The sequence below is a fragment of the Lithobates pipiens genome, unplaced genomic scaffold, assembly GCF_037356315.1.
Source record: "Lithobates pipiens isolate NorthernLeopardFrog02 unplaced genomic scaffold, aLitPip1_a1.2 Scaffold_1, whole genome shotgun sequence".
NCBI classification, from domain to species: Eukaryota; Metazoa; Chordata; class Amphibia; order Anura; family Ranidae; genus Lithobates; species Lithobates pipiens.
The window spans coordinates 147,564,458-147,588,570 of NW_027507685.1; the positions used below are offsets into that span (position 1 = coordinate 147,564,458).

Sequence of the window (24,113 nt, forward strand, 5' to 3'; positions counted from 1 at the left end):
GTGCTCAACATTCGGGGTGGCAGTCCAGTAACCAGGTCGAAATTTATGGTTGCAATGGTGACCTGGCATCTGGGGTTTGTTGAGCCCTGGGTTGCCAAGCTGCTGCTAATAAAGCAAACAGAATATTGACATGCATTAAAAAAGTGGATTAACTCCAGAGATAAAAGGATAATTCTCCCGCTCTACAAGACTCTGTTCCGGCCGCACCTAGAGTATGCTGTCCAGTTCTGGGCACCAGTCCTCAGGAAGGATGTACTGGAAATGGAGCGAGTACAGAGCAGGGCAACAAAGCTAATAAAGGGTCTGGAGGATATTAGTTATGAGGAAAGGTTGTGAGCACTGAACTTATTCTCTCTGGAGAAGAGACGCTTGAGAGGGGATATGATTTCAAATTATAAATACCATACTGGTGACCCCACAATAGGGATAAAACTTTTTCACAGAAGGGAGTTTAATAAGACTCGTGGCCACTCATTAAAATTAGAAGAAAAGAGGTTTAACCTTAAACTTTACTGTAAGAGCAGAATGGATGTGGAATTCCCTTCCACAGGCGGTGATCTCAGCTGGGAGCATCAATAGTTTCAAAAAACTATTAGATAAGCACCCGAACGACCGCAACATACAGGGTTATACAATGTAAAACTGACATATAATCACACACATGGGTTGGACTTGATGGATTGTGTCTTTTTTCAACCTCACCTATTATGTAACGGACCCAGCCATATTTTATCTTTACATACTCAAGCTCTGCTTTCTGCTATGCAGTGCAACACAATAGTTGTGCGTTAATGCTCCTTCTCACAGTGAAAATGAATGAGCTGGCCAACCCACTGAACACAATGCTCCCTGTGTGGCTGATATATATATATATATTTCCACTGCTGCTAAGAAGGGAAGATGATGGCAGCCTCAGCCTGTACTCCAACCAGACCATGCCCCCCAATGTGTTTCGTTCTGTCCCTTGGTGCTTAATCATGGGGAGCATAAGGGGTGTTTATAAGAGCATTATTGGCTGTCGTGTGATAGAGATGGACACAGAAGAACAAAATACACAGGTGCTCAAGCAAGCAATCAAATGGGTAAAAATGGCCACAAACATCCAAGTTGCAAAATATATATTATACATAATAAAAATGAAATGTCAAAACTGCAAAAAATTGCAAAACAATATTGTTGAGTTATTAATTTAAGGTGACCGATGTAATTCTTATTGATGAGTTGTTCATATAAAGTGATCAATATATTTATCCACATAGAAAAGAAAAGGAAAAATATATGTGTACCTGCATGTGTTAGCCCAGTGAGTATAATTAAATCGGATAAAGTTTATTGAGATTTTTTTTTAAAAACAAATGAATATATATGCTCTAGAACAGAATTTAAATTGATAAAAGAAAAGACACCCCCAAACTGCAGACATAATGGAAGCACATTAGCGATTGGTTTGTTACTGTGTACCATCAATGATTTGAAGCAATGTGTGCCAGCTACAGTTGTGCTCATAAGTTTACATACCCTGGATTTAAAAAGATATCCAAAGAATTGAGTATGCTAATCAGCAGTGTTCAAACTCTAATCAAGAAGTGGAAAATGAGGGGTTCTGTTGAAACCAAACTACGGTCAGGTAGACTAACTAGAATTTCAGCCACAACTGCCAGGATCATAGTTCGGGATGCAAAGAAAAACCCACAAATAACTTCAGGTGAAATACAGGACTCTATGAATACATGTGATGTGGCTGTTTCAAGATGCACAATAAGGAGGCACTTGAAGAAAGATGGGCTTCATGGTCGAGTTGCTGGAAGAAAGCCATCACTGTGCAAATGCCACAAATTATCCCATTTACAATATGCCAAATAGCACAGAGACAAGCCTCAAACCTTCTGGCACAAAGTCATTTGGAGGGATGAGACCAAAATTTAGCTTTTTGGCCACAACCATAAACTCTACATTTGGAAAGGGTCAACAAGGCCTATGATGAAAGGTATACGGAGGTGGATTGCTGATGTTCTGGGGACATGTGAGCTACAAAGGCACAGGAAAAGTCGACCTGTCATTGGCTACAGCAGAATAAAGTGAAGGTTCTGGAGTTGCCATCTCAGTCTCCTGACCTCAACATCATTGAGCCACTCTGGGGAGATTTCAAATGTGCAGTTCATGCAAGACAGCCCAAGAATTTACAGGAACTGGAGGCTTTTTGCCAGGAGAAATGGGCAGCTTTACCATCTGAGAAGATAAAGGGCCTCATCCACAAATACCATAGAAGGCTTCAAGCTGTCATTGATGTTAAAGGGGGCAATACATGGTATTAAGAACTGGGGTATGTAAACTTTTTATCAGGATCATTTGGGTAGTTTCTGTTATGCCGTGTACACACGACCGGACTTTTCGACGGACTAGGTCCGACAGTCTTCCCGTCTGACTTTCGGCGGACTTTCTGAATGAACAGACTTGGACACACACAATCACACCAAAGTCTGGCGGATTTGAACATGATGACGTACGACAACTAGAATAAGAAAGTTCATAGCAAGTAGCCAATAGCTGCTCTAGCGTCGTTTTTTGTCCTTTGGACTAGCATAAACACGGACGGAATTCTCGGTCCAGCGGAGTTCCGGCGGGAAAATTTAAAACATGTTCTATTTCTGCTGGATTTTTGGCAAGCAAAGGTTCGATGGAGCCCACACACGTTCGAACCGTCGGACCTTTACTGTCAAAATGTCCGGTCGTGTGTATGCGGCATAATTCTGTGATTATGATTTAAAAAGCGTAAAAACAGTTGATTGATAATAAATGGCTTCAGTCAAACATTAACCATGAGCGAAAGAAAAGGTGTTTATCATTCATATTCTCTGAAAAATGGCCAAGAAATCATAAATTCTGCAAGGGTATGTAAACTTATGAGCACACCTGTATATACTGTATGTATTAATCAATGTATATGATGAGAAATGCATAAATCAATCCTACCTTGATATGACCAACACACAAAAGTATGGTATATAAATAAATGTTATACATAGGAAATAAAAAAAGATAAAAAAATAGCTGGTGAAATGGAGAAAGAATGACAAGGGAATTGATTGAAACTTTATAAAAATGAAAGGACAAATTACTCCTAATAATGGGTCATTCCCTATTCACAATTTAGACCTCTAGGTATATGTGTCCAGTTTAAAAATCCAAAATATCTCCCACTGTGTCTGTCTGTGGAGGTGGCCATCTTGGTGGAGGAGCAGGCCTTTTCTTCCTTAAGCCCATCTCTGTGCATGACCATCTCTGATTTCTCCCTCCTGCCCCCCTCCTACAGCAGTTTTTAAAGCTGAATTCCAGGAATTCAGCTCCTTTGTAAACCGTGAAGGCACACTATGAGCTAAATCCAAGGAGTTGCATGTCATCTTCTGGGTTTATCGCTATTATTTGCATCTGACAGGTTTATTGCACTCCTAGAGGACGGCTGTATTTCCGGTAGCCAAACGCTGATGCTTCAGGTCTAAGCATCTTCAATATTAGAGTGGGTGCAGCTGCTATGCCTGCCCCTCCTTCTGTCCACTTACAGAAGCCTTTGCATTATGTGAACTCATTCACAAAATACAAAGGCTTCTCTGAATGGGCAGCAGTGGGGAGGAGCAAGCCAAGCTGCACTGCATGGCTCTCTTTCCTCTCTCACAGCCCTGAGTGTCAGTGTATGCCCCAGCAGAGCCATAAATCTGTTAGATATAAATATTCGAGAAAAGTTCAGGAGACAACATGCATCTATTTGGACCTGCACTTTACATAGTGTGCCTTAATATTTTACAAACTAGCTGAATTCCTGGAATTTAGCTTTAATATTCCCCTAAGGCCACATATATTTAGAAGCTCTAAAGTGAACAGGTATAAAATTCACGGTGTATTCCAAAAATTGAAGCGCGTTCTATATGTTTCAGGACACACCAACACAGTAAACAAGGCATATGGTTTGTTTGGGCTCTTAATGTCACCAGCACATCTGATGATTGGTGACCTGATAACTGATGGGGAAATAGGTCTCATTTGCACGGACGCACTGACCAATACATACCCATGGAAAGAGCTGGGTTTACCTGCCTGTAGTCATCCTGTTCTAATCAATGAGGAGGGCTACATTATTATTATTATTATTATTATTATAATACAGAATTTATATAGCACGGACAGTTTGCCCAGCGCTTTACAACATTAGGGCAGACAGTACAATTACAATACAATTCAATACAGGGGGGGAATCAGAGCGCCTTGCTCGTTAGAGCTTACAATCTAGGAGGGAGGGTCAAGTTATACAAAAGGGTAATAGCTGTGGGGGATGAGCTAATGCAGAATATAGTGCAGTTGTTAGATGGAGGCAGGATAGGCTTCTATGAAGAGGAAAGTTTTCAGGGATCGCCTAAAAGTGGATACATTTGGAGACAGTCTGACAGATTGGGGTAGGGAATTCCAGAGGATGGGTGAGGCTCGGAAGAAGTCCTGGAGGTGGATATGGGAGGAGGTGATGAGGTAGCTAGAGAGTATAAGGTCTTGGGAGGAACGAAGAGGGCAATTAGGTTGGTATTTTGAGACTAGACTAGCGATGTAGCTGGGGGAAGAGTTGTGGATGGCTTTGTAACTTATTGTTAGAATCTTGAATTTAATTTGTTGGGGCGAGTAGCAGCCAATGGAGGGATTGGCAGAGAGGGGTAGCAGACACTGTGTGGTTTGTAAGGTGGATGAGTCTGGCAGCAGCGTTCATGACGAACTGAGGGGGGGGGGGTAGTCTATTTAAAGGTAATCCAATAGGAGGGAGCTGCAGTAGTCTGGAGCTTTGTGGTTTTATTGGTTAGAAAGAGACGCAGTTTAGAGATGTTGTGGAGGTTGAGGCGGCAAGCTTTGGAAAGTGATTGGATGTGGGGCCGAAAGGAGAGTTCAGAGTCCAGGATAACAGCTAGCACCCTGGCATGTGGGGATGGGTGGATGGTTGTGCCATTGCTCTTGACAGAGAAGTCAGGGGAAGGGGCACATGGGGGAGGCAATATTATAAGCTCGGTTTTGGACAAGTTGAGTTTGAGGAAGTGGTGTGACATCCATGGCTACATGGATCTTCATGCACGTACCTGAGGGTACATCCATGCGGGACTGATGCACAGCTCGGATCCACTTTCAATAATATATGTTTAAGGCATAAAATACCTAATAAATATTTTATTTTTGTCCTATATGTAACGATAAGACAGTTTTTAAGACCAATTGTGGACGTACCTTTTTTTTTTTTGTGTCTTTTAGGGAACTATTCCTTTCTTAATGCAGCGCACACATTTTTCTTACACTTCTGTGTGCCTGTCTGAGGCCTCAGTCTACTTTTCTCACAGCTGCCCGTAAGAGAATGCATATCATCTACATAACGTATATGTAGGGGGTCAGTTCTACTAATGTAAAACATATGAAACATACGGATATGATTACTGTGCTGAGGGCACACATTCTCTGCATGTTTAAGCATGTAATTTACCTTCAATTATATCATATAGAGTTCTTGTTAAGTTTACATAATAATATTGGAGGAAAGGAAGCACCCGTCCAGCAATTTAATACGCGCTTGTCACGCAACCAAAATGGAACTATAATTCTCTCACTTTTGTACCGTAAAATTCCTCATATTTTCATTTTGGATGTACTAGGTGGACATGATGGCTTTCTTTTAAAAGGCTTTATTTGAAATGTTCAGTTTTTTTTACCCTGAGTGTGGTTGTTGTGAAACCAGAATAAACGCTGTCATGACAAGCTTAGTAGTGGTTGCTGTTGAGCCATAAATAAGAGATTACTGCAGTAAATGCAGGTGTTGGTTAATGTTGGTATTATTCAAAGTGTCCTGCATGATGGAAAACATTGCAGATATACCAGATATGAATCTTCTATGTATCTTTACCAGCTTTTCCAAAGGCAGCCAGCTCCCCAGTTTGTGGTCTAAACTACACCCATGTCACTAAGCACTACCAGCTAACCACCAACGACAACACTTTAGTAGCCCATTTGGACCCACTTATTGAATGGGGTCAGAAAATGGATGGAACTTGGTGCCAGGGTTCAAGACAAAAGTCACTGCATGGCACATCTGGTAAAAGGGACATTAAAAAGAAAACCAGTGAGGACCCACTTATTGAATGGGGACAGTAAGTGGATGTAACTTGGTGCCAGGGTTCGAGACAGAAGTCACTGTAACGCACATCTGTTATCAAGTGCATAAAAAAGAAAACTGGTGAGGACCCACTTATTGAATGGGGGGCAGTAAATAGATGGAGCTTGGTGCCAGGGTTCAAGACAAAAGTCATTGCATGGCACATCTGGCAACAAGGGCATAAAAAAGAAATCCGGTGAGGACTCACTTATTGAATGGGAGCAGTAAGTGGATGGAACTTGTTGCCAGGGCTCGAGACAGAAGTCACTGCATGGCACATCTGGCGGCAGGGGCCTAAAAGAAATTATTTGCATGACTCCACCCACTATACTTTATTTTCTTTAATGTCCATTGAGGGACACAGAAATTGGAGAAATTGCGCCCTTCAGGAGCTTGGGATACTGGCAAGCAATTAATATTAGTCCAGTCCCCATATAACTATATCCTCAAGTGTCATGCCTCAAGTGTCATGCCTTTTTTTGCTAGCATCCTAGAAAGTTAAATGTTATTCCTCAACTCTCCTGAAAAAAAAGGACTGTAGATTTTTTTTACTATATTTTTTGCTAGCCTTCTTTTTCAGTTAAAATTTTTATACACCAGTGTCATTCTTTTTTCTTTGGTGTCTTCCATGAAGATTTCAATTATGCTGCTTCAGCTAGTCTTTGCACAGCACCTATCTGGATCGGCGTATTAATAACAGTTGTGGAAGCCTTACCCCAAATTTGCTGAACTAAGGATCGTGGGGCTAGGCTAGAATGTGCTCTTTGGGCACTGGGTTCTGCAATGTGGCCCTTTCCAGACCTTTGTGTATTGTGTTAGCTGCAGAGAACTCTACAGGTCCAGAGTTGCGGCACAACTTTTGGTAAAACCCTGAACGCTGTGTACTAACGATCAGATTATTGGGCGATTACTCTAAAAGTGGTATTTTTCATCTGATTTTCTCATTGTGTGTTACTAGGCATTAGGGACCTTAGATTGTAAGCTCTCTGAGGGCAGAGACTGATGTGAATGTACACCATATATGTGAAAGTACTGAATAAATTGTCAGTGCTATATAAATACCTGAAATAAATAAATAAAATAAATAAGGGTTGCACCGATACCACTTTTTAAAGACCGAATACAAGTGCCAATATTTTTTTTTACTTTTTTTCAAGTACTCACCAATACCGATACTTTTTTTTTTTAGATCATGTGACAGTGGCACTAATATGCAGCATTGATGATGCGTGGATGTTCAGTCATCTTTTATTTTTATTTTTTCCGGCCGTTGGCAGGGGTTAAAAGTGCACCGCTAGCGTCTGAAAGGTGCAGCTAAAACAACGGTAAAACGCTGACAAAAATAGTGGCGATTTACCGCCGACTCCCCAGCGCCTTTGTGTGAAAGTGCCCTTAGATAAGAACCTGAATGACCACAACATACAGGGATTTAATATGTAATACTGGCATTAAATCACACACATAGGTTGGACTTGATGGACTTGTGTCTTTTTTCTACCTCATCTACTATGTATCAAATTATAAGCATCCTCTGCATTCATGGTATTATCTCTAGAAAAGTCATTTTTCAATAACCTTCCATGTGTAAAGGGAGCCTAGAGTTGCAGTTTATATATATATATATATATATATATATATATATATATATATATATATATATATATATAACTGCGTGTAATGCGTGTGTGTATATATATATATATATATACACACGCACACATAGTATCTCACAAAAGTGAGTACACCCCTACACTACACACTAAAATATTTTATTACAACATTTAATGTGACAACACTGAAGAAATGACACTTTGCTACAATGTAAAGTAGTGAGTGTACAGCTTGTATAACAGTGTAAATTTGCTGTCCCCTCAAAATAACTCAACACACAGCCATTAATGTCTAAACCACTGGCAACAAAAGTGAGTACACCCCTAAGTGAAAATGGGCCCAATTAGCCATTTTCCCTCCCCAGTGTCATGTGAATCAGTAGTGTTACATGAATCAAATGTGAATGTGGAGTAGGTGTGTTCAATTTGGTGTTCTCCCTCTCACTCTCTCATACTGATGGCAAAGAACTCTCTGAGTAACTGAAAAAAAAATTGTTGCTCTACGTTAAGATGGCCTAGGCTATAAGAAGATTGCCAAGACCTTGAAAATGAGCTGCAGCAGGGTGGCCAACACCATGCAGCGGTTTAACAGAGCGGATTCCACTCAGAACAGGCCTCGCCATGGTTGACCAAAGAAGTTGAGTGCACGTGCTCAGCGTCATATCCAGAGGTTGTTTTTGAGAAATAGACGTATGAGTGCTGCCAGCATTGCTGCAGAGGTTGAATGGGTGGGGGATCAGCCTGTCAGTGCTCAGACCATATGCCGCACACTGCATGAAATTGGTCTGCATGGCTGTCATCCCAGAAGGAAGCCTCTTCTAAAGATAATACCCAAAAAAGCATGCAAACAGTTTGCTGTAAACAAGCAGACTAAGGGCATGGATTACTGGAACCATGTCCTGTGGTCTGATGAGACCAAGATAAACGTATTTGTTCAGATGGTGTCAAGCGTGTGTGGCAGCAACCAGGTGAGCAGTACAAGGACAAGTGTGTCTTGCCCACAGTTAAGCATGGTGGTGGAAGTGTCATGGTCTGGGGCTGCATGAGTGTTGCCGGCACTGGGGAGCTACAGTTCATTGAGAGATCCATGAATACCAACATGTACTGAAGCCGAGCATGATCCCCTCCCTTCAGAGACTGGGCTGCAGGGCAGTATTCCAACATGATAACGACTCCAAACACACCTCCAAGACGACCACTGTCTTGCTAAAGAAGCTGAGGGTAGAGGTGAAGGACTGACCAAGCAAGTCTTCGGACATAAACCCTATTGAGAATCTGTGGGGTGTCCTCAAACGGAAGGTGGAGGAGCGCAAGGTCTCTAACATCCACCAGCTCCGTGATGTTGTCATGGAGAAGTGGAAGAGGACTGCAGTGGCAACCTGTGAAGCTCTGGTGAACTCCATGCCCAAGAGGGTTAAGGTAGTGCTGAAAAATAATGGTGGGCACACAAAATATTGACACTTGGGGCCCAATTTGGACATTTTAATCTAGGGGTGTACTCACTTTTGTTGCCAGCAGTTTAAACATTTTTTAATGGCTGTGTGTTGAGTTATTTTGAGGGGAGAGCAAATTTACACTGTTATAGAAGCTGTAAACTCACTACTTTACATTGTAGCAAAGTGTAATTTCTTCAGTGTTGTCACATAAAAAGATAGAATAAAATATTTACAATAATGTGAGGGGTGTACTCACTTTTGTGAGATACTGTAACTATATAGATGCTATAACTTTCACGCAAACCATTCAACATACGCTTATTGGGATTTGTTTACCAAAAATATGTAGCAGAATACATATTGGCAAAAATTAATGAAGAAATTCGATTTTTTTTTTTATTATTCTTGAATTTGTTTTACAGCAGAAAGAAAAAAAAATATTTTTTAAAATTTTCAATCTGTTTTTGTTTATAGCGCAAAAAAAAAAATGCAGAGGTGATCAAATACCACAAAGAGAAAGCTCTGTTTGTGTGAAAAAAAGGACAAAAAATTTATTTCGGTACATCGTCGCAGGACCGCACAATTGTCAGTTAAAATAACACAGTGCCTTATTGCAATAAATGGCCTGGTCATGAATGGGGGTTAACCTTCTGCACTGAAGTGGCCAGACTGTTGGTTGCTGTTTTGTGATAAATTCATTTGTTTTGTGCTTGCAGAAGTGGAAAACCCTTAAGATGTTGAAATCATTATTTTCATTTTCCAGATGAAAGTTCATGATAATTAACAATAGCCGCCTTTGTGTTTTTTTTGTTGTTGTAGGAATCTTTCAAAAAAGTACCAGACAAAGAAGAACTCCAAAGAAGAGGAAGAGTCAAAGTGAGTGTCACGTTTTTTGGAGGGGTGGGGAGCGGATATGGGGTGACATGTTCTCTATGCAGGGTGCAGTTGGAAAAGCACACAAAAATTTCAAGGATGCTGATGTCTGACTTTTCTGGTTCGCTAAAACTTCCTCTTTATTCAATCGTCTGCTATGTTTGAACTTGATGATTTATGTATTGCACAGTGCAGCATTGTTGGGTATCCCAAAACAGCCAATCAGAAAACATCTTTCAGCATCTTGGAGTACGCCGATCAGCTGGGTTTTTATTGGTTGCTGTGGGTTTCAGCACAGCGGTTTTATTTGCACTTTGTGCTAGGTAATAATTTTTCAAACGGGTAACCCCGCGTTCGGGGGGGGGAAGCAAATCAAAAATACATAGCATATACAGTTGCTACACAAGTCGTATTGTAATTGATTGTTATAAAAAACAACCTTTCCTTTACAATCTGCAGCTCTGTAATTTTCTGTGAAATGCAATTCAATACAAAAACCTGGAGATGTCCTGTACAGAATTCCACGCCCCTGAAATGTCATTTCCTGCTTGTGTGATTGGTTTACTAATTTTCCCATAAGTCAACACTAAGATGCATGTCAGATTTTGGGCATCTCCTGCAACAAAACATTTCTGGTGCGATGCTCGCAAAAAGAAATCACATCTGAAGGAATGCAGACCTTGCCACTTTATTTATTGGAACCCTGCAGGTGCAGCAACTGATTATATACTGTAGTCACTCCCATTTATATCCACTTAGACACAGAGAAACAAACAGCTATTTCTTCAGAATAGCAAAAGATAGGAATTTGCAACAAAGTTTGTTTAAATCATTGCAATGTACATAAATGACCCAGGGAATGTTTTTTTTTCCTCAATAAAAGTGGACTACTCTTTAAACATTTTCCCAGGAGGCTGTGTTGCTTAACAAACAGAAGGGGGGTGATTTACTAAGAAGGCACTGCGCCAGTTCATACATTAAAGCGGATGTATAGTCAAATTTTGTACTTTAACCTACAGGTAAGCTTATTATAAGGCTTACCTGTAGGTAAAAAGAATATCTCCTAAACCTGTAAGTGTTTCTAAACCCAATAAATTAATATTTTCAGATCTTGATCTTTAAAGGTGGCCATACACTGCAATCAGTTAGATCATAAATAAATTAGATTTAGTGCAAGAGCCTGTTTGATTACCTATATTTAGAATTGATTTTTCAAGTGCATCTTCCTATTACCTATTTTGCCTAAATATCGAGTTGGACAGAGATTGGCCAATCAGATTGCATAGTGCATAACCATCTTAAGTGCCAAATTGGGAGTGTAGATGTGCCATGACCCACTTGTATTTTCCTAATGATATTTTTTGGGCATTATACAAGGCACATAAAAAACACCCTTTTTCAAGACATGCTAGAGTGATCAGGAATCTTCAAACTACGGCTCTCCAGCTGTTGCGGAGCTACGCATCCCATGAGGCATGGTAAAACTCTGACATTCACAGACATGACTAGGCATGATGGGAATTGTAGTTCCTGAACAACTGGAGGGGCGTAGTTTGAAGACCCCTGTGCTAGACCATTATGCCTCCAGAATTGGGAGTGTGGCATCTACCCAACTTCTCTCAACCTCTGCTGGTGGTGGGCACAAGAACCTACATCTATATATATCTAGCTATCTAGCAATCTTTCTAGCTATCTATAGATATAGATCTATATCTATGTATGTATGTGTGTATATATATGTATATATATATATATATATATATATATATATATATATATATATTATGGCTGTTACTGATTAAAAAATTTGTGTTCGATTAATCGTTTTTTTTTTATCGACTAATTTCGATTAATTATAACGCACATACAGATCCAACTACTTTTAGCTGATCTCCTTGCATTGCAACTCTGCATAAGTCAGTGGTAAATGTGGTATACACTATATACAATCACCTGACACTAGTTAGTTTCCACAATCCATGACTTAACTTCACAGTTCACATAAACGTTTTAAATTCAAACTCTAGCAGTGACATAAGTATTTTTTTTTCCACAGTAGCGTGACAATCCCTCCACTTCCGGTCTAACTAATCATTCTCACCTTATGGCATGGACCCCTGTGCAAACAGGTGGTCATGCATGCAGGTATCAAAAGGTTAACGCGGACCATAAACTTCTCTCACAATCTCAGGTCATGGGTAGAAAGAAAAGATCTAAGTGCTCACCGCTTAAGTATAAGATAAAATTTTTGTGTTCAAACACAAACTACTCACATAAAGATGATAAAAAAACACGCACACATATATATATATATATATATATATATATATATACTGTATTTACCGGGGTATAACACGCACACAAAGTTTTAGGAGGGAAGTTTAAGGGAAAAAAAACTTACATTTAAATGCCCGTCAATGCAGCCTTATCAATGTGCATCTGCAGCCTTGTCCATAATTGCAGAATGATCAGTGTCATTTGCAGCTTGCCCACCGCTGTTTGCAGCCTTGCAGAGTGTCATTTGCAGCTTGCCAGTGTCATTTCCAGCTCGCCCAGCGCCGTTTGCAGCCTTGCCCATGTTTAAATATCCCGCCGCGGGACTGCAAGCCGAGCAGAGCCGAGTACACAGTAGAGTCGGCTCGGTCTTTTTCGCCAGCGCTCGCTCCAGAAAGAGCAGGGAGGCGGGACTACGAGTGGAGCCGAGCAGACGGCTCGGTCTTTTTCGGCGCCGCTCGGTCTTTTTCGGCGGCGCTCAGTATTTTAACCTCACAGACAGTGGGGATCGGCGTATATCACGCACCCACGACTTTCCCCCGATGTGTGTAAAAATAAGAGAAATATCCACGCTATAATAAAACAACAATAGCATACAGCAGCTAAGCACTATAACCTAGATAGTAGGCATGGAAGGCAATATATTACAAAAGTGCAGCACTATAAAATTAAAATCAGTTGATATAGATATGCATGTACCAAAACTAGAAAGTGCAAAAGTGCAAATATTAACCGATTATTAAACATTAATCGTGTAAAATCAATACAACGTTCAACAAAAAATTAAGAAGTCCAATGCATCATGAAATGCACAAAATACACATATCCATGTAATTCATAAGTTACTTGAGTTCATGGATTAAGATCCTAGTGCAATGTGAGTTCAGGGAGGTGGATCATTCATGAAATGTGAAGCATAGAAAATAAACTGGACCACGTGAAACCCGTCACCTGGGAGAGACAAGAGGCTTACCAGAAAGCCAGCGACCGCCCTTACATGGGGGGGTGGGGGGGTCATACAAGGCTTGGGCTTGTTGGATCTGGGATCCGTTGGAAAGATATCCTGATGATTGAGGCTTGAAGGGATATCCTGATTTATTAGGCTTTCCCTACCTGAAAATTTCCACTGATGCTAAACAGTAATCACATCCAATCCCACAGCATTAATACCAGAGTGCAGGTAAGTGAATATGTAAAAAAAAGGAAGGAAAAACTCCAATAGTGCAACACTGCTTTAAAATGATTTATTGGAGGGTAATGCAATGCTGAATTTAACGAAATGACCCACAACCGAGTCACTCGATCGTTTAGGTAAAAATAATGGAATTCCAAACAGAATAAAATCACATCAACATGTGAGGGCCTCACATTTCACGTGGTCCAGTTTATTTTCTATGCTTCACGTTTCATGAATGATCCACCTCACTGAACTCACATTGCACTAGGATCTTAATCCATGAACTCAAGTCACTTATGAATTATGTGGATATGTGTATTTTGTGCATTTCATGATGCATTGGACTTCTTAATTTTTTGTTGTGCATTGTATTGATTTTATATGATTAATGTTTAATAATCACGGTTAATATTTAAACTTTTGCACTTTAATATCTAGTTTTGGTACATGCATATCTGTATCAACTAATTTTATAGCTCTGCACGTTTTGCCATATATATATCTCAAACACACACACACACATACACACACACACTGAAGCAGGAAGCAATATACATTGGCCCGGAAGTGAATCTGTACACAGGAAGTAGGTGTGTGTTTTGTGGTCAAATCATTTAGACATACACACATGACCCACACAAACAACACCCCATGTAAAAATAAGTCAAAAATGATCTTAATTTGCAAATAAGGATCATTCTTCTTCAGAGAACAGTGAGCGGGGCATGGTGGTGGGAAGAAATTAGCAGAAGTACAAGCAACTTCTTGGAGGGGGCGTGATGTCATTCCTGCGTGCTGACTACCGCTTCCGGAAACCATATATGCGCTATGGGTACTTACCTCCACGCACACAGCAGTTGCGCAGCTCACATACACAGCGGTTGCGCATCTAGCTGCAGGAACCCAATATTTGTGTCAATTAATAGTAAAGCAGATGCAGATTTCCAGGAATGGACTGATAAAGGTTTCTAGTGAAAGGCAACTGGTGTTTTCTATTAAACAAGGTCTAAATGGGCCATTGACATGCATCACAGTTGAACTTAGGAATGTGTCTTTGCAAAGTTAAACTAAATACAATTCTTTCTTATTATTGCTTGGTGTTAGAGTGCAGCGGGATTAGAAGTCTTGTCAGTTTTTGGGGATGTCTGCCCCCCTGATGGGGTGAAGACACCTCACAAATTTTGCCAGTTTCTTCCTTCAAATTTATTCACTTCCTGTCACATAGCCACACAGCCTTTGGAGAATAGAGTGGAGTGTGGAGTTCCCCTTTATAAGCAAGAGTTAGCCCATGGAAATCCAAGGGGTTAGAGAGGGGAGACGAGCATTGGAGAATGGAGTGTGGAGTTCTCCTTTTAAAAGCAAAAGCGAGCCCAAGGAAATCATATGAATTAGAGGGGAAGGATAAATGCCCTTTTAGGAGGAGCTAGGGGAGCGAGAGTCTTTTTAGATCATTTTAACAAGGTGCATGTCACATGTTGGCAATGTGCCATGCTAACATGACCTGTGTGCAAATCTAATTAAAAAAATACATAATGGTGAACCAGAGTAAAAAAAAAAAAAAAAAGTGTAAAGTTTAGAGTTGCACCCGTTCAACCCATTCAATTGCATGTACGTTGCTTAAAATTTGCGGTAAACAAACGCATGTGAACGAGGCCAACAGCCGCTTGCCCATGCGCACTGCTTACATTGATCTCACGCAGTTCTAAACGTACCTGCGGGCAAAGCAGGCTTTCTCTGAAAAAGTTACCGTACTTTCTCATTCTATTTTGTGCATATTTGTTACTTGGGCAGTTGTTACTAAACCCCCTCACATCAGCCCAAAATATTGGCACCTCCATCTTCTGTCAATATTGATTTGGAGATGCCATGCGCCATGTCCAAACAATGTAAAGTAGTGAGTGTACAGCTTGTATAACAGTGTAAATTTGCTGTCCCCTCAAAATAACTCAACACACAGCCATTAAATGTCTAAACCACTGGCAACAAAAGTGAGTACACCCCTAAGTGAAAATGTCCAAATTAGGCCCAAAGTGTCAATATTTTGTGTGGCCACCATTATTTTCCAGCACTACTGAGATCACAAAGATTTTCCAGCACTGCCGAGATCACTATAGTAAATAGGAGTAAAAACCTATGTGAGCCTCGCCACTTGCTCCGTACCTCCCAGATTTATTTCCGGAAATTCCTCACTCTTTTCTTTCACTTCTCAGAGCAACACTGCAAGTTACACCTAACTATTTTTTTTATTGCTTAACACATTACTTTCATAATGTATTCCTTTAATTTACCCCCATACCAGCCCCCATTGTTATGGATTCTGCCAGGTCCACTCTGTGCAGATTATGGGGAGCCCAGGCACTACTGTGTATGTGCAGAAAAAATCCATTTATTTCCGTAGAGAGGCCATCTATCATTGGGATACACAATAGACGGCCTCTTTATATGAATAAGTGGGATAGAAGAAGAACTGGATCAGCCAGGGGAGTTTTCAGCGAGGTCTATTCAGCTCTTTGTTGGTCACACTATATAGATCTGGCAAGAGTGAGGACATGTGAATAAACTTTTGGGTTAGGGAGAGGGATTAATGGATAACTACAATATCTCACAAAAGTGAGTACACCCCTCACATTTTTGTAAATATTTTATTCTTGTTAAGATCTTTTCATGTGACAACAATGAAGAAATTACACTTTGCTAAAATGTAAAGCAGTGAGTGTACAGCTTGTATAACAGTGTAAATTTGCTGTTCCCTCAAAATAACTCAACACACAGCCATTAATGTCTAAACCGCTGGCAACAAAAGTGAGTACACCCCTAAGTAAAAAAGGTCCAAATTGGGCCCAAAGAGTTAATATTTTGTGTGGCCACCATTATTTTACAGAACTGCCTTAACCCACTTGGGCATGGAGTTCACCAGAGCTTCACATGTTGCCACTGGAGTCCTCTTCCACTCCTCCATGACAACATCACGGAGCTGGTGGATGTTAGAGACCTTGCGCTCCTCCACCTTCCGTTTGAAGTTGCCCCACAGAGGTTCAATAGGGCTTAGGTCTGGAGACATGCTTGGCCAGTCCACCACCTTTTACCGTCAGCTTCACTCTTCCATAAAGGCCAGCTTTGTGAAGTTCACGGCTAATGGTTGTCCTGCGGACAGATTCTCCCACCTGAGATCTTCAAAGCTTGGGATATTTTTTTATACCCTAACCCTGCTTTAAACTTCTCCACAACTTTATCCCTGACCCATCTGGTGTGTTCATTGGCCTTCACTAAGGTTCTCTAACAAACCTCTGAGAGGTTGTATGTTGTCACAGCTATATGATTTTTATGTACATTTAAAGGGGTAACGTCATGAGTGACACACTGAGTATTTAAGCACATATCATTGAGTGCACTTATGAATGTGCATATGAGGATATAAAGATTGCTACTTTTATATAGTAGACACAGGACATTTAAAGGGGCAGCCTTGCGAGTAGTTTTGTTTAAATATTTAAAAAGCTTACTAGTGTGTTTTTCCTTTCCATAAATGATTTTCTTTTTCACTTGCAATTCGCAAGTTGAGTTTTCTAGAAAAATAACTATCAATTCTCTAGCACAGCTCTCTCCCTCCTTTCTAGTCCTCTTGTCTTCTGTAAGTGTATAATTGCTGTCTGTGCTGGCCAAGCTCCATCTCCCCTTACCTCCTGACTTAAAGTGGAACTTTTCATCTTTCCACCTATTAAATCTTTGCCCTTGTTATTTTAACTTTGGATAGTAAAACATGTTTTTTTCTGCCAGTAAATACCTTATACAGCCCACTTCTTGTTTCTTGTCTGGTCATTAGCCTAGGCTTAGGACATCATTGACAGCTATCTCTCTCTCACTCTAGTGAGAGTTTGCCAGGGCAGGATGGGGGGATGAGTGACAAGAGGGCCAATGAGAACGTCAGAGCCGGAGGTGTGCCTCTGTGTGTCTGTAAACCCACAGTTAAAATGAGTGCAGCCAGACTCAGTGGAGGGAGATTTCTGCAGAATATTTGGCAAGTACAGAATCACAGTATATATAAAATAATATGCAAAGTGGTTGGAGGGAAGCTTCAGAATTGCAAAGATTCCTTTTATTACAATTTGTGTTAGCAGACTGCATTTCCTCTTTAACTTTTTATGTAGCAGCCAGCGGAAAAGCAGAGGCGCATACTATAGACTAGTCATTTTCAACTTCTTATTCACATCACCCTTTAAAAATATGCAAAATCTTGCAGCAACCCAGTCTAAAATGAGGTCCTGTCATCATATCAGTAACCTCTCTTAGATAAGAGTCCCCTATTTACATCAGAGTCCTTAGTCTCCTCCCCCCCTTCACATCACAGTCTTTAGTCTCCTCCCCCCTTAACATCACAGTCCTTAGTCTCCTCCCTCCTTCACATCACAGCCCTTAGTCTCCTCCCTCCTTCACATCATAATCCTTAGTCTCCTTCCTCCTTCACATCACAGTCCTTAGTCTCCTCCCTCCTTCACATCACAGCCCTTAGTCTCCTCCCTCCTTCACATCATAATCCTTAGTCTCCTTCCTCCTTCACATCACAGTCCTTAGTTTCCTCCCTCCTTCACATCACAGTCCTTATTCTCCCCCCCCCTCACATCAGTGTCCTTATCTTCCCTACCTTTACATCAGAGTCCTTAGTCTCCTCCCCCTTTCACATCAGAGTCCTTATCGTCCCTACCTTTACATCAGAGTCCTCAGCCCCCCACTTTCACATTAGAGTTCCCTAACAGGACATGGAAATGCATGACTCTGTGTAAAAATATGGGATCCTATGCAGCACCCCTGACGAGCTCAGAAGTACCCCCCCCCCCTCGATATAGAGTGTGACAAGAGACACAGCTCTGGATCTGCTGACATCACATCCAAGATGGCCAGATTGTCCTGATAATTTTTTTATTTTATTTTTTTAACCAAAACTGTATTTAAATAAGGTCTTTAAATAAAAACGAGACAACTGTCTAATTCAGTTATAATACTACTGAAGGAGACAGTTTTTTTAACTAGGGATTTTCAATGGATGTATGTTCCTTTAAATCTTGAAATGGCTCTGCCAGGATGAAAAATATAAAAGGTTGATATTTTTTATTAGATTAGGCAGAGGTGCTTTTAGGAATGTCTGGGCCTTTTAAAAAGGAAAGGGGTTTTATGGTGACTTAACCACTTAAGGACCGCCTCCTGTACATATACGTGGTACTTTGAAGACAGATATCTCGGTAATGGCAGCAGCTGCTGCTACAACCAAGATATGCCTCTTTACAGGAGGCGTTCTTGTGTACGATAATGGTGGTCTCCGCAGCGGGTTCTCCATGAGATCACCGTTATCGGCGGCGGGAGAGGTGCCACCCCCCTGCCGTTCTCTCGCTCCCTCCTCCGCTTACTGGAGCCGTAGTTTCGGCAGAGGCGATCGGGTCCTGCACACTGCTGGGTATGGAGATGAGTGAGGCTAAGATGGCCCCCACTCGTCTCTATACCATAGGAGGGCGGAAGCGTTGTCAAAACATCACTTCCACCCATACCTCTTAAAGGTACATTTTTTTTCAATGTAATTTTTTTTTTTATTGACTTTTTGACCCCAGATCTCATATTTAAGAGGACCTGTCATGCTTTTTTCTATTAAAAGGAATGTTTACATTCCTTATAATAGGAATAAAAGTGATCAATTTTATTTATTTTTTGAAACAGCGTAAAGTAAAGTAAAACACCCCGTCCCGATGAGCTCGCACGCAGAAGCGAACGCATACATGAGTAGCGCCCGCATATGAAACCGCCGCGATCGGTATACCTCCTCTGTAATGCAAAACTTGCAGCCTGTAGAATTTTTTTAATGTCGCTTATGGAGATTTTTGAGGGTAAAAGTTTGACGCCATTCCACGAGCGGGCACAATTTTGAAGCATGACATGTTTCGTATCAATTTACTCAGCGTAACATTATCTTTCACAATCTAAAAAAAATTGGGCTAATTTTACTGTTGTCTTCTTTTTTCATTCAAAAAAGTGCATTTTTTCCAAAAAAAGTGCGCTTGTACCAATGCGCAAATACAGTGTAAAAAAAGTATTGCAATAACCGCCATTTTATTCTCTAGGGTGTTAGAAAAAAAACAATATATAATGTTTGAGGGTTCTAAGTAATTTTCTAGCAAAAAAAACAGTTTTAAACGTGTAAACGCAGAGACTGAAAAAGAGGCCTGGTCCTTAAGTGGTTAAACAGCGCAATGTTAAAAACATTAAAAGTTGATCTCCTACTTGTCTCCCTGCCTGTCTCCAGCACTGCATCGGGGGACAAGCAGGGAGGGGAGAGACCTTGCAGTGTGATGAGCACCGATTGGGTGCTTATCAGGAAAGGGGTGTGTCTGGCTCTCTTAGCGCTCACCAGAAGCGCATCTGCTGAGCGAGTAATTAAGGCGCCGTGCTCAATGAGAAAAACAAAACAAAAACGTAATTCCTTCAGGTAACCCTCACACATGGAGACACTTGGGTGCTCAGTACAAGCGCATGCTGAGCAGCCAAATCAAGCTCCAGCGTCCGCCCCATTAAATGGCAAAAAGAAAAGAGTAAATCCTGCTGCTTACTCATAGCAGGGATAAATGTAAATAAAAACCACCAACCTGACGCTCGAAACTGCATGTCCCGGGTGTCGGGCGATATGATTTGCCAATCCCTGATAAAATGCAATAACTATACATATAATCGTATAGGAAGATTTTAGTTGAAATGAATAGTCTGGTGACAGGGTCTCGTTACCTGTTGGCACAGCCCATGTGCCCTCTACAAATGAGCAGAGCTTCATTTTAGGTAAAAATATAATGTATTTTCAGTGAGCAAAAATGTTGAAGTTATTATGGCAGTGTTTACCTTTTAGTACCTTTTGACATAGCGTTGCATTCTTGCGTTCTCTGAATGTGTTGTACAAAATGTAGAGATTGATAGTGTAGTTCAGGGGTCTCAAACCGGCGGCCCTCCAGCTGTTGCGAAACTACAAGTCCCATGAGGCATTGCAAGGCTGACAATTACAAGCATGCAACAGGCAGAGGTATGATGGCACTTCTAGTTTTGCAACAGCCTGGGGGCCGCCAGTTAGAGACCTCTGTAGCTACTAGGTCTGGGATAGATAAGTTATTTCATTGACTCTGACCAAAGCTGGCCATACATGTTACATTTCTCTTGTTCATGCCCATGGACTTACCAAGAGAGTTCACTTGATTTCCACATCCCCAGCTTACATGGAGGAATCTGCAGTGGCAGCTATTGTATTCTGACAACTGGCATCCATAGTCGGACACTTTTTTTCCCAAACGGCAATGTCAAGGATGATCTCCTTCAGTCTTTAAGGCCTAACATTGCCTGTTGACTTTGCATTCATTCCTAGAATAGAGTGATGGTGTATCTTAGCTGGGAGATGCAGGGCAACAGCTTCAGTCCTCCCCCAGCCTGACCCTGTCCAGAATATGGAGAGAACTTCCGCGGTCACGTGACCACCAATATTACTGTTAGCTCAAGTTATTACAAAGGATAATTGGTGGATAGGATATTCATTGTGCACGGGGCTTTAAAGAAGAGTACTGTTTGCATATAAACTGGGAACATAATTTTACAACAGCAATATCAGTTTCTGTAAGATAATAATGATCTATCGGAATGTGCTAAAACAGTAAGGCACATGTGAAAGTATTAATAACTGGGACCCATGTGGCAGCTCTGAATGAGGAATGAAACAAGTACTGCTCCCATTAACCAATAAGATATTTGACTCCTTTATGTGTCACTTATGAGGCTGTATGGGTGGGGATCAGCGCTGCATAGCTTTGAATGACTCCCAGTAACCTTATAACAGGGTGGGCACAGATAAACAATATTCTAGATGTCTCGATCCTCTGACTCATTCACATATTAACAATCTTCTCTGTTCCAGAAAATGAGACAACTCTGTTGAAGGAATATATTTAAAAATGTAAGCAGTTCTGCCTCCAGAACCTACTAGAGCAGACTTGTTTACTAGGGTTCGAACCCCGGGGTTCCTCCACAGGTTGCTATAGAGGTTCCTTGAGCTGTGAGCAATCTTCTTCTCAGATAGGTAAAATTAATACTGGTGTCAGTAGTTACTTATCTGCAAAGGATGCATTCTTTCCAATTACCATTAGTGTAATGGAGCTCTTCTCCCACTGACCACCAGTTTAAAGTGGCTATTCTCCCAATGACAACCAATGTAAGACAATCCTTCTCTTGGGTTACTTATGTGAGAGGGAGCTTCTCCACTGACCACCAGTGTAAGAGAGGAACTGCACCCACTGATCACCAGTGTAAACCAGTGGAGCCCTTCTCCTTCTGACCACCAGTTTAAAGTGGCCATTTTCCCAATCACAACCAGAGTAATAGGGTCCTTCTTTTGGGCTACTGATGTCAGAGGGAACTTCTCCACTGACCACCAGTGTAAGAGAGGCATCACACCCATTGATCACCCATGTAAACCAATGGAGCCCTTCTTCCAATGACCACAAATTTAAAGTGGCTATTCTCCCAATGACAACACATGCAAGAGGGTCCTTCTCTTGGGTTACCTGTATAAGAGAAAACTTCACCACTGACCGAGGGCACCACACCTATTGATCACCAATGTGAGCCAATGAAGCCCTTCTCCCATTGACCACAAGTTTAAAGTGGCCAATCTGCCAATCACAACCAATGTAAGTGGGTCCTTCTGCTGGGCTACCGATGTAAGAGGGAACCCACTGATCACTAATGTAATGCCTTACAATGACCACAGATGTAAAAGGGCATTTCTTCACTAACCACCAATGTAAGAGGGCACCTCATCTACTGATCACCAATGTAAGGAGGTCTTACAATGACCACAAAGGCCATTTCTTCGCTAACCACCAATGTAAGGGGGGCTTACTTAGCAGGGGTTCCCTGAGACCTGACAGCTATTTCAAGGGTTCCCCCATGTTTAAAAAAGGTAGAAAGGCTGTTCTATAGAAACGTATTTTTGACTACATTGTTTTATATTGTGTGTTCATATTGCAGATACACATCATGCAAAGCCTTCCAGAACACACTGAATGAAATGAGTGACTATGCCGGGCAGCATGAAGTCATCTCTGAAAACATGTCATCACAGATTATGACAGAGCTTATCCGCTTCGTCCAGGAGCTGAAACAGGAGAGGAAATCGGTAATTTTTTTTCAATGTTGTGTCTGTCATGCTTACACATTAAGAGCGTTGCTGATTACTGTTGCTCGCCATGTTGTGCCTTACCTTGATTAAACAACTAAATCCTGTTGGACCCTTGCAAGCCAGAACCTGTACTTTGCCCATTCAGCCAGGGCGGGTATGTTGGGCATCTCAGTTGGTTCTGGACAGTTGTTCTGTTTGAGTGGCCAGAAGATGCAGAGGTCAGCCTGTCAGAGGAACACTTGAATTCAGATTACACTTTAAGGCTTAAAATAGACTGTCTATAGAGGAAAGACATTCTACCTTCCTAGAAGCTTCTGTTTCTCATTTTAGTATAGCTGTGGTAGTGGTGGCACTCTGGTAAAAGCAGTTTGCAAGTATGAAAATACATGCTGGCTATTCCTAATTCCAGCAACCAACAGTTGAAAAGCATACTGTATATATATGCCAAAAATTAACATATGCAGCCCCTTTTAGAATCACCCCATGGTGGGTCTGGGACTTTTCCAGATTACAGTAAAACAACACTGTCTGATCACCTGCCCACCCCAAACCTGCTTACTGGACAGTGAGAGAGCAGCAACGTGCCAACAAAGTACTCTCTGTAAACTCTTCTCCTGCACAATGCAAAAGAACCCTGGTGAGATATGGGCGAGGGTGGGTTACAGCCACTGCCCTCCGCACCCCATTAAATATTTAGGTGCCAAATCAGCTTGTATCGCTATAAGCACTGCAGAAAACAAATTATCCGGACGGCTGCACTCCGAAAGCATCCAATTTTGTTCCAAATGTGAAAGCATCTAAAAAAGACACGGAGGACAGAGAAGAAAGTCAATACGTGGGGCGGCAAAAAAACGCGTTGACTTTCCTCTGCCTTTAGTGTCTTTTTTTGGGTGGTTTTAGATTTGGAACAAAATTGGATGCTTTTGGAGTTTAGCTGTCCGGATCCTTTGTTTTCTGCAGCAAAAGAACCCTGGATGGGTCACAAATGCATTTAATGGATACACAACTGGATTAAAGGAAGGATTGTTTAATATTTGTCCAGCCCGGGAGCTTTTTCTGACTTTCCCACAGTTGCATTATTTCCTGGATAGTATAAACACTTAACAGATGGGTTTTTCTTGTTGTCTGGAGTTGGCTTTTTGAAATACCGGTAGTGATGAACAGTATAACCAGCTTCACAATGATCTCTTTGCTTGTTTAATGCTGGGTAGTGGGGAAACCCCAGTAATTCTGTGCATGTACCAGAAATGCCAAGTCCATCAGTGCGGTGACCTTGATGGTGGTGTGTTTATTAAATGATTCTTGAAAGGATTTAAAATGCTTACACAAGACACATTTACATTTATTTTTTGGGATAGAGAGGCAAGATTTAAAA

At 41.2% G+C, this 24,113-nt stretch overlaps 1 protein-coding gene across 15 annotated transcripts in view; it reads left to right on the forward strand.

Annotated features, from left to right (window-relative positions):
* FNBP1 (formin binding protein 1) overlaps positions 1–24,113 on the forward strand; it is a 337,048-nt gene that overhangs the window by 111,554 nt on the left and 201,381 nt on the right. For all 15 annotated transcript variants that reach the window (XM_077478333.1, XM_077478293.1, XM_077478325.1 and 12 more), the window contains exons 3-4: positions 10,038–10,094; positions 22,588–22,735. In XM_077478333.1, the coding sequence (XP_077334459.1) occupies positions 10,038–10,094; positions 22,588–22,735 (205 nt within the window). The remainder of the gene's footprint in view (positions 1–10,037; positions 10,095–22,587; positions 22,736–24,113) is intronic.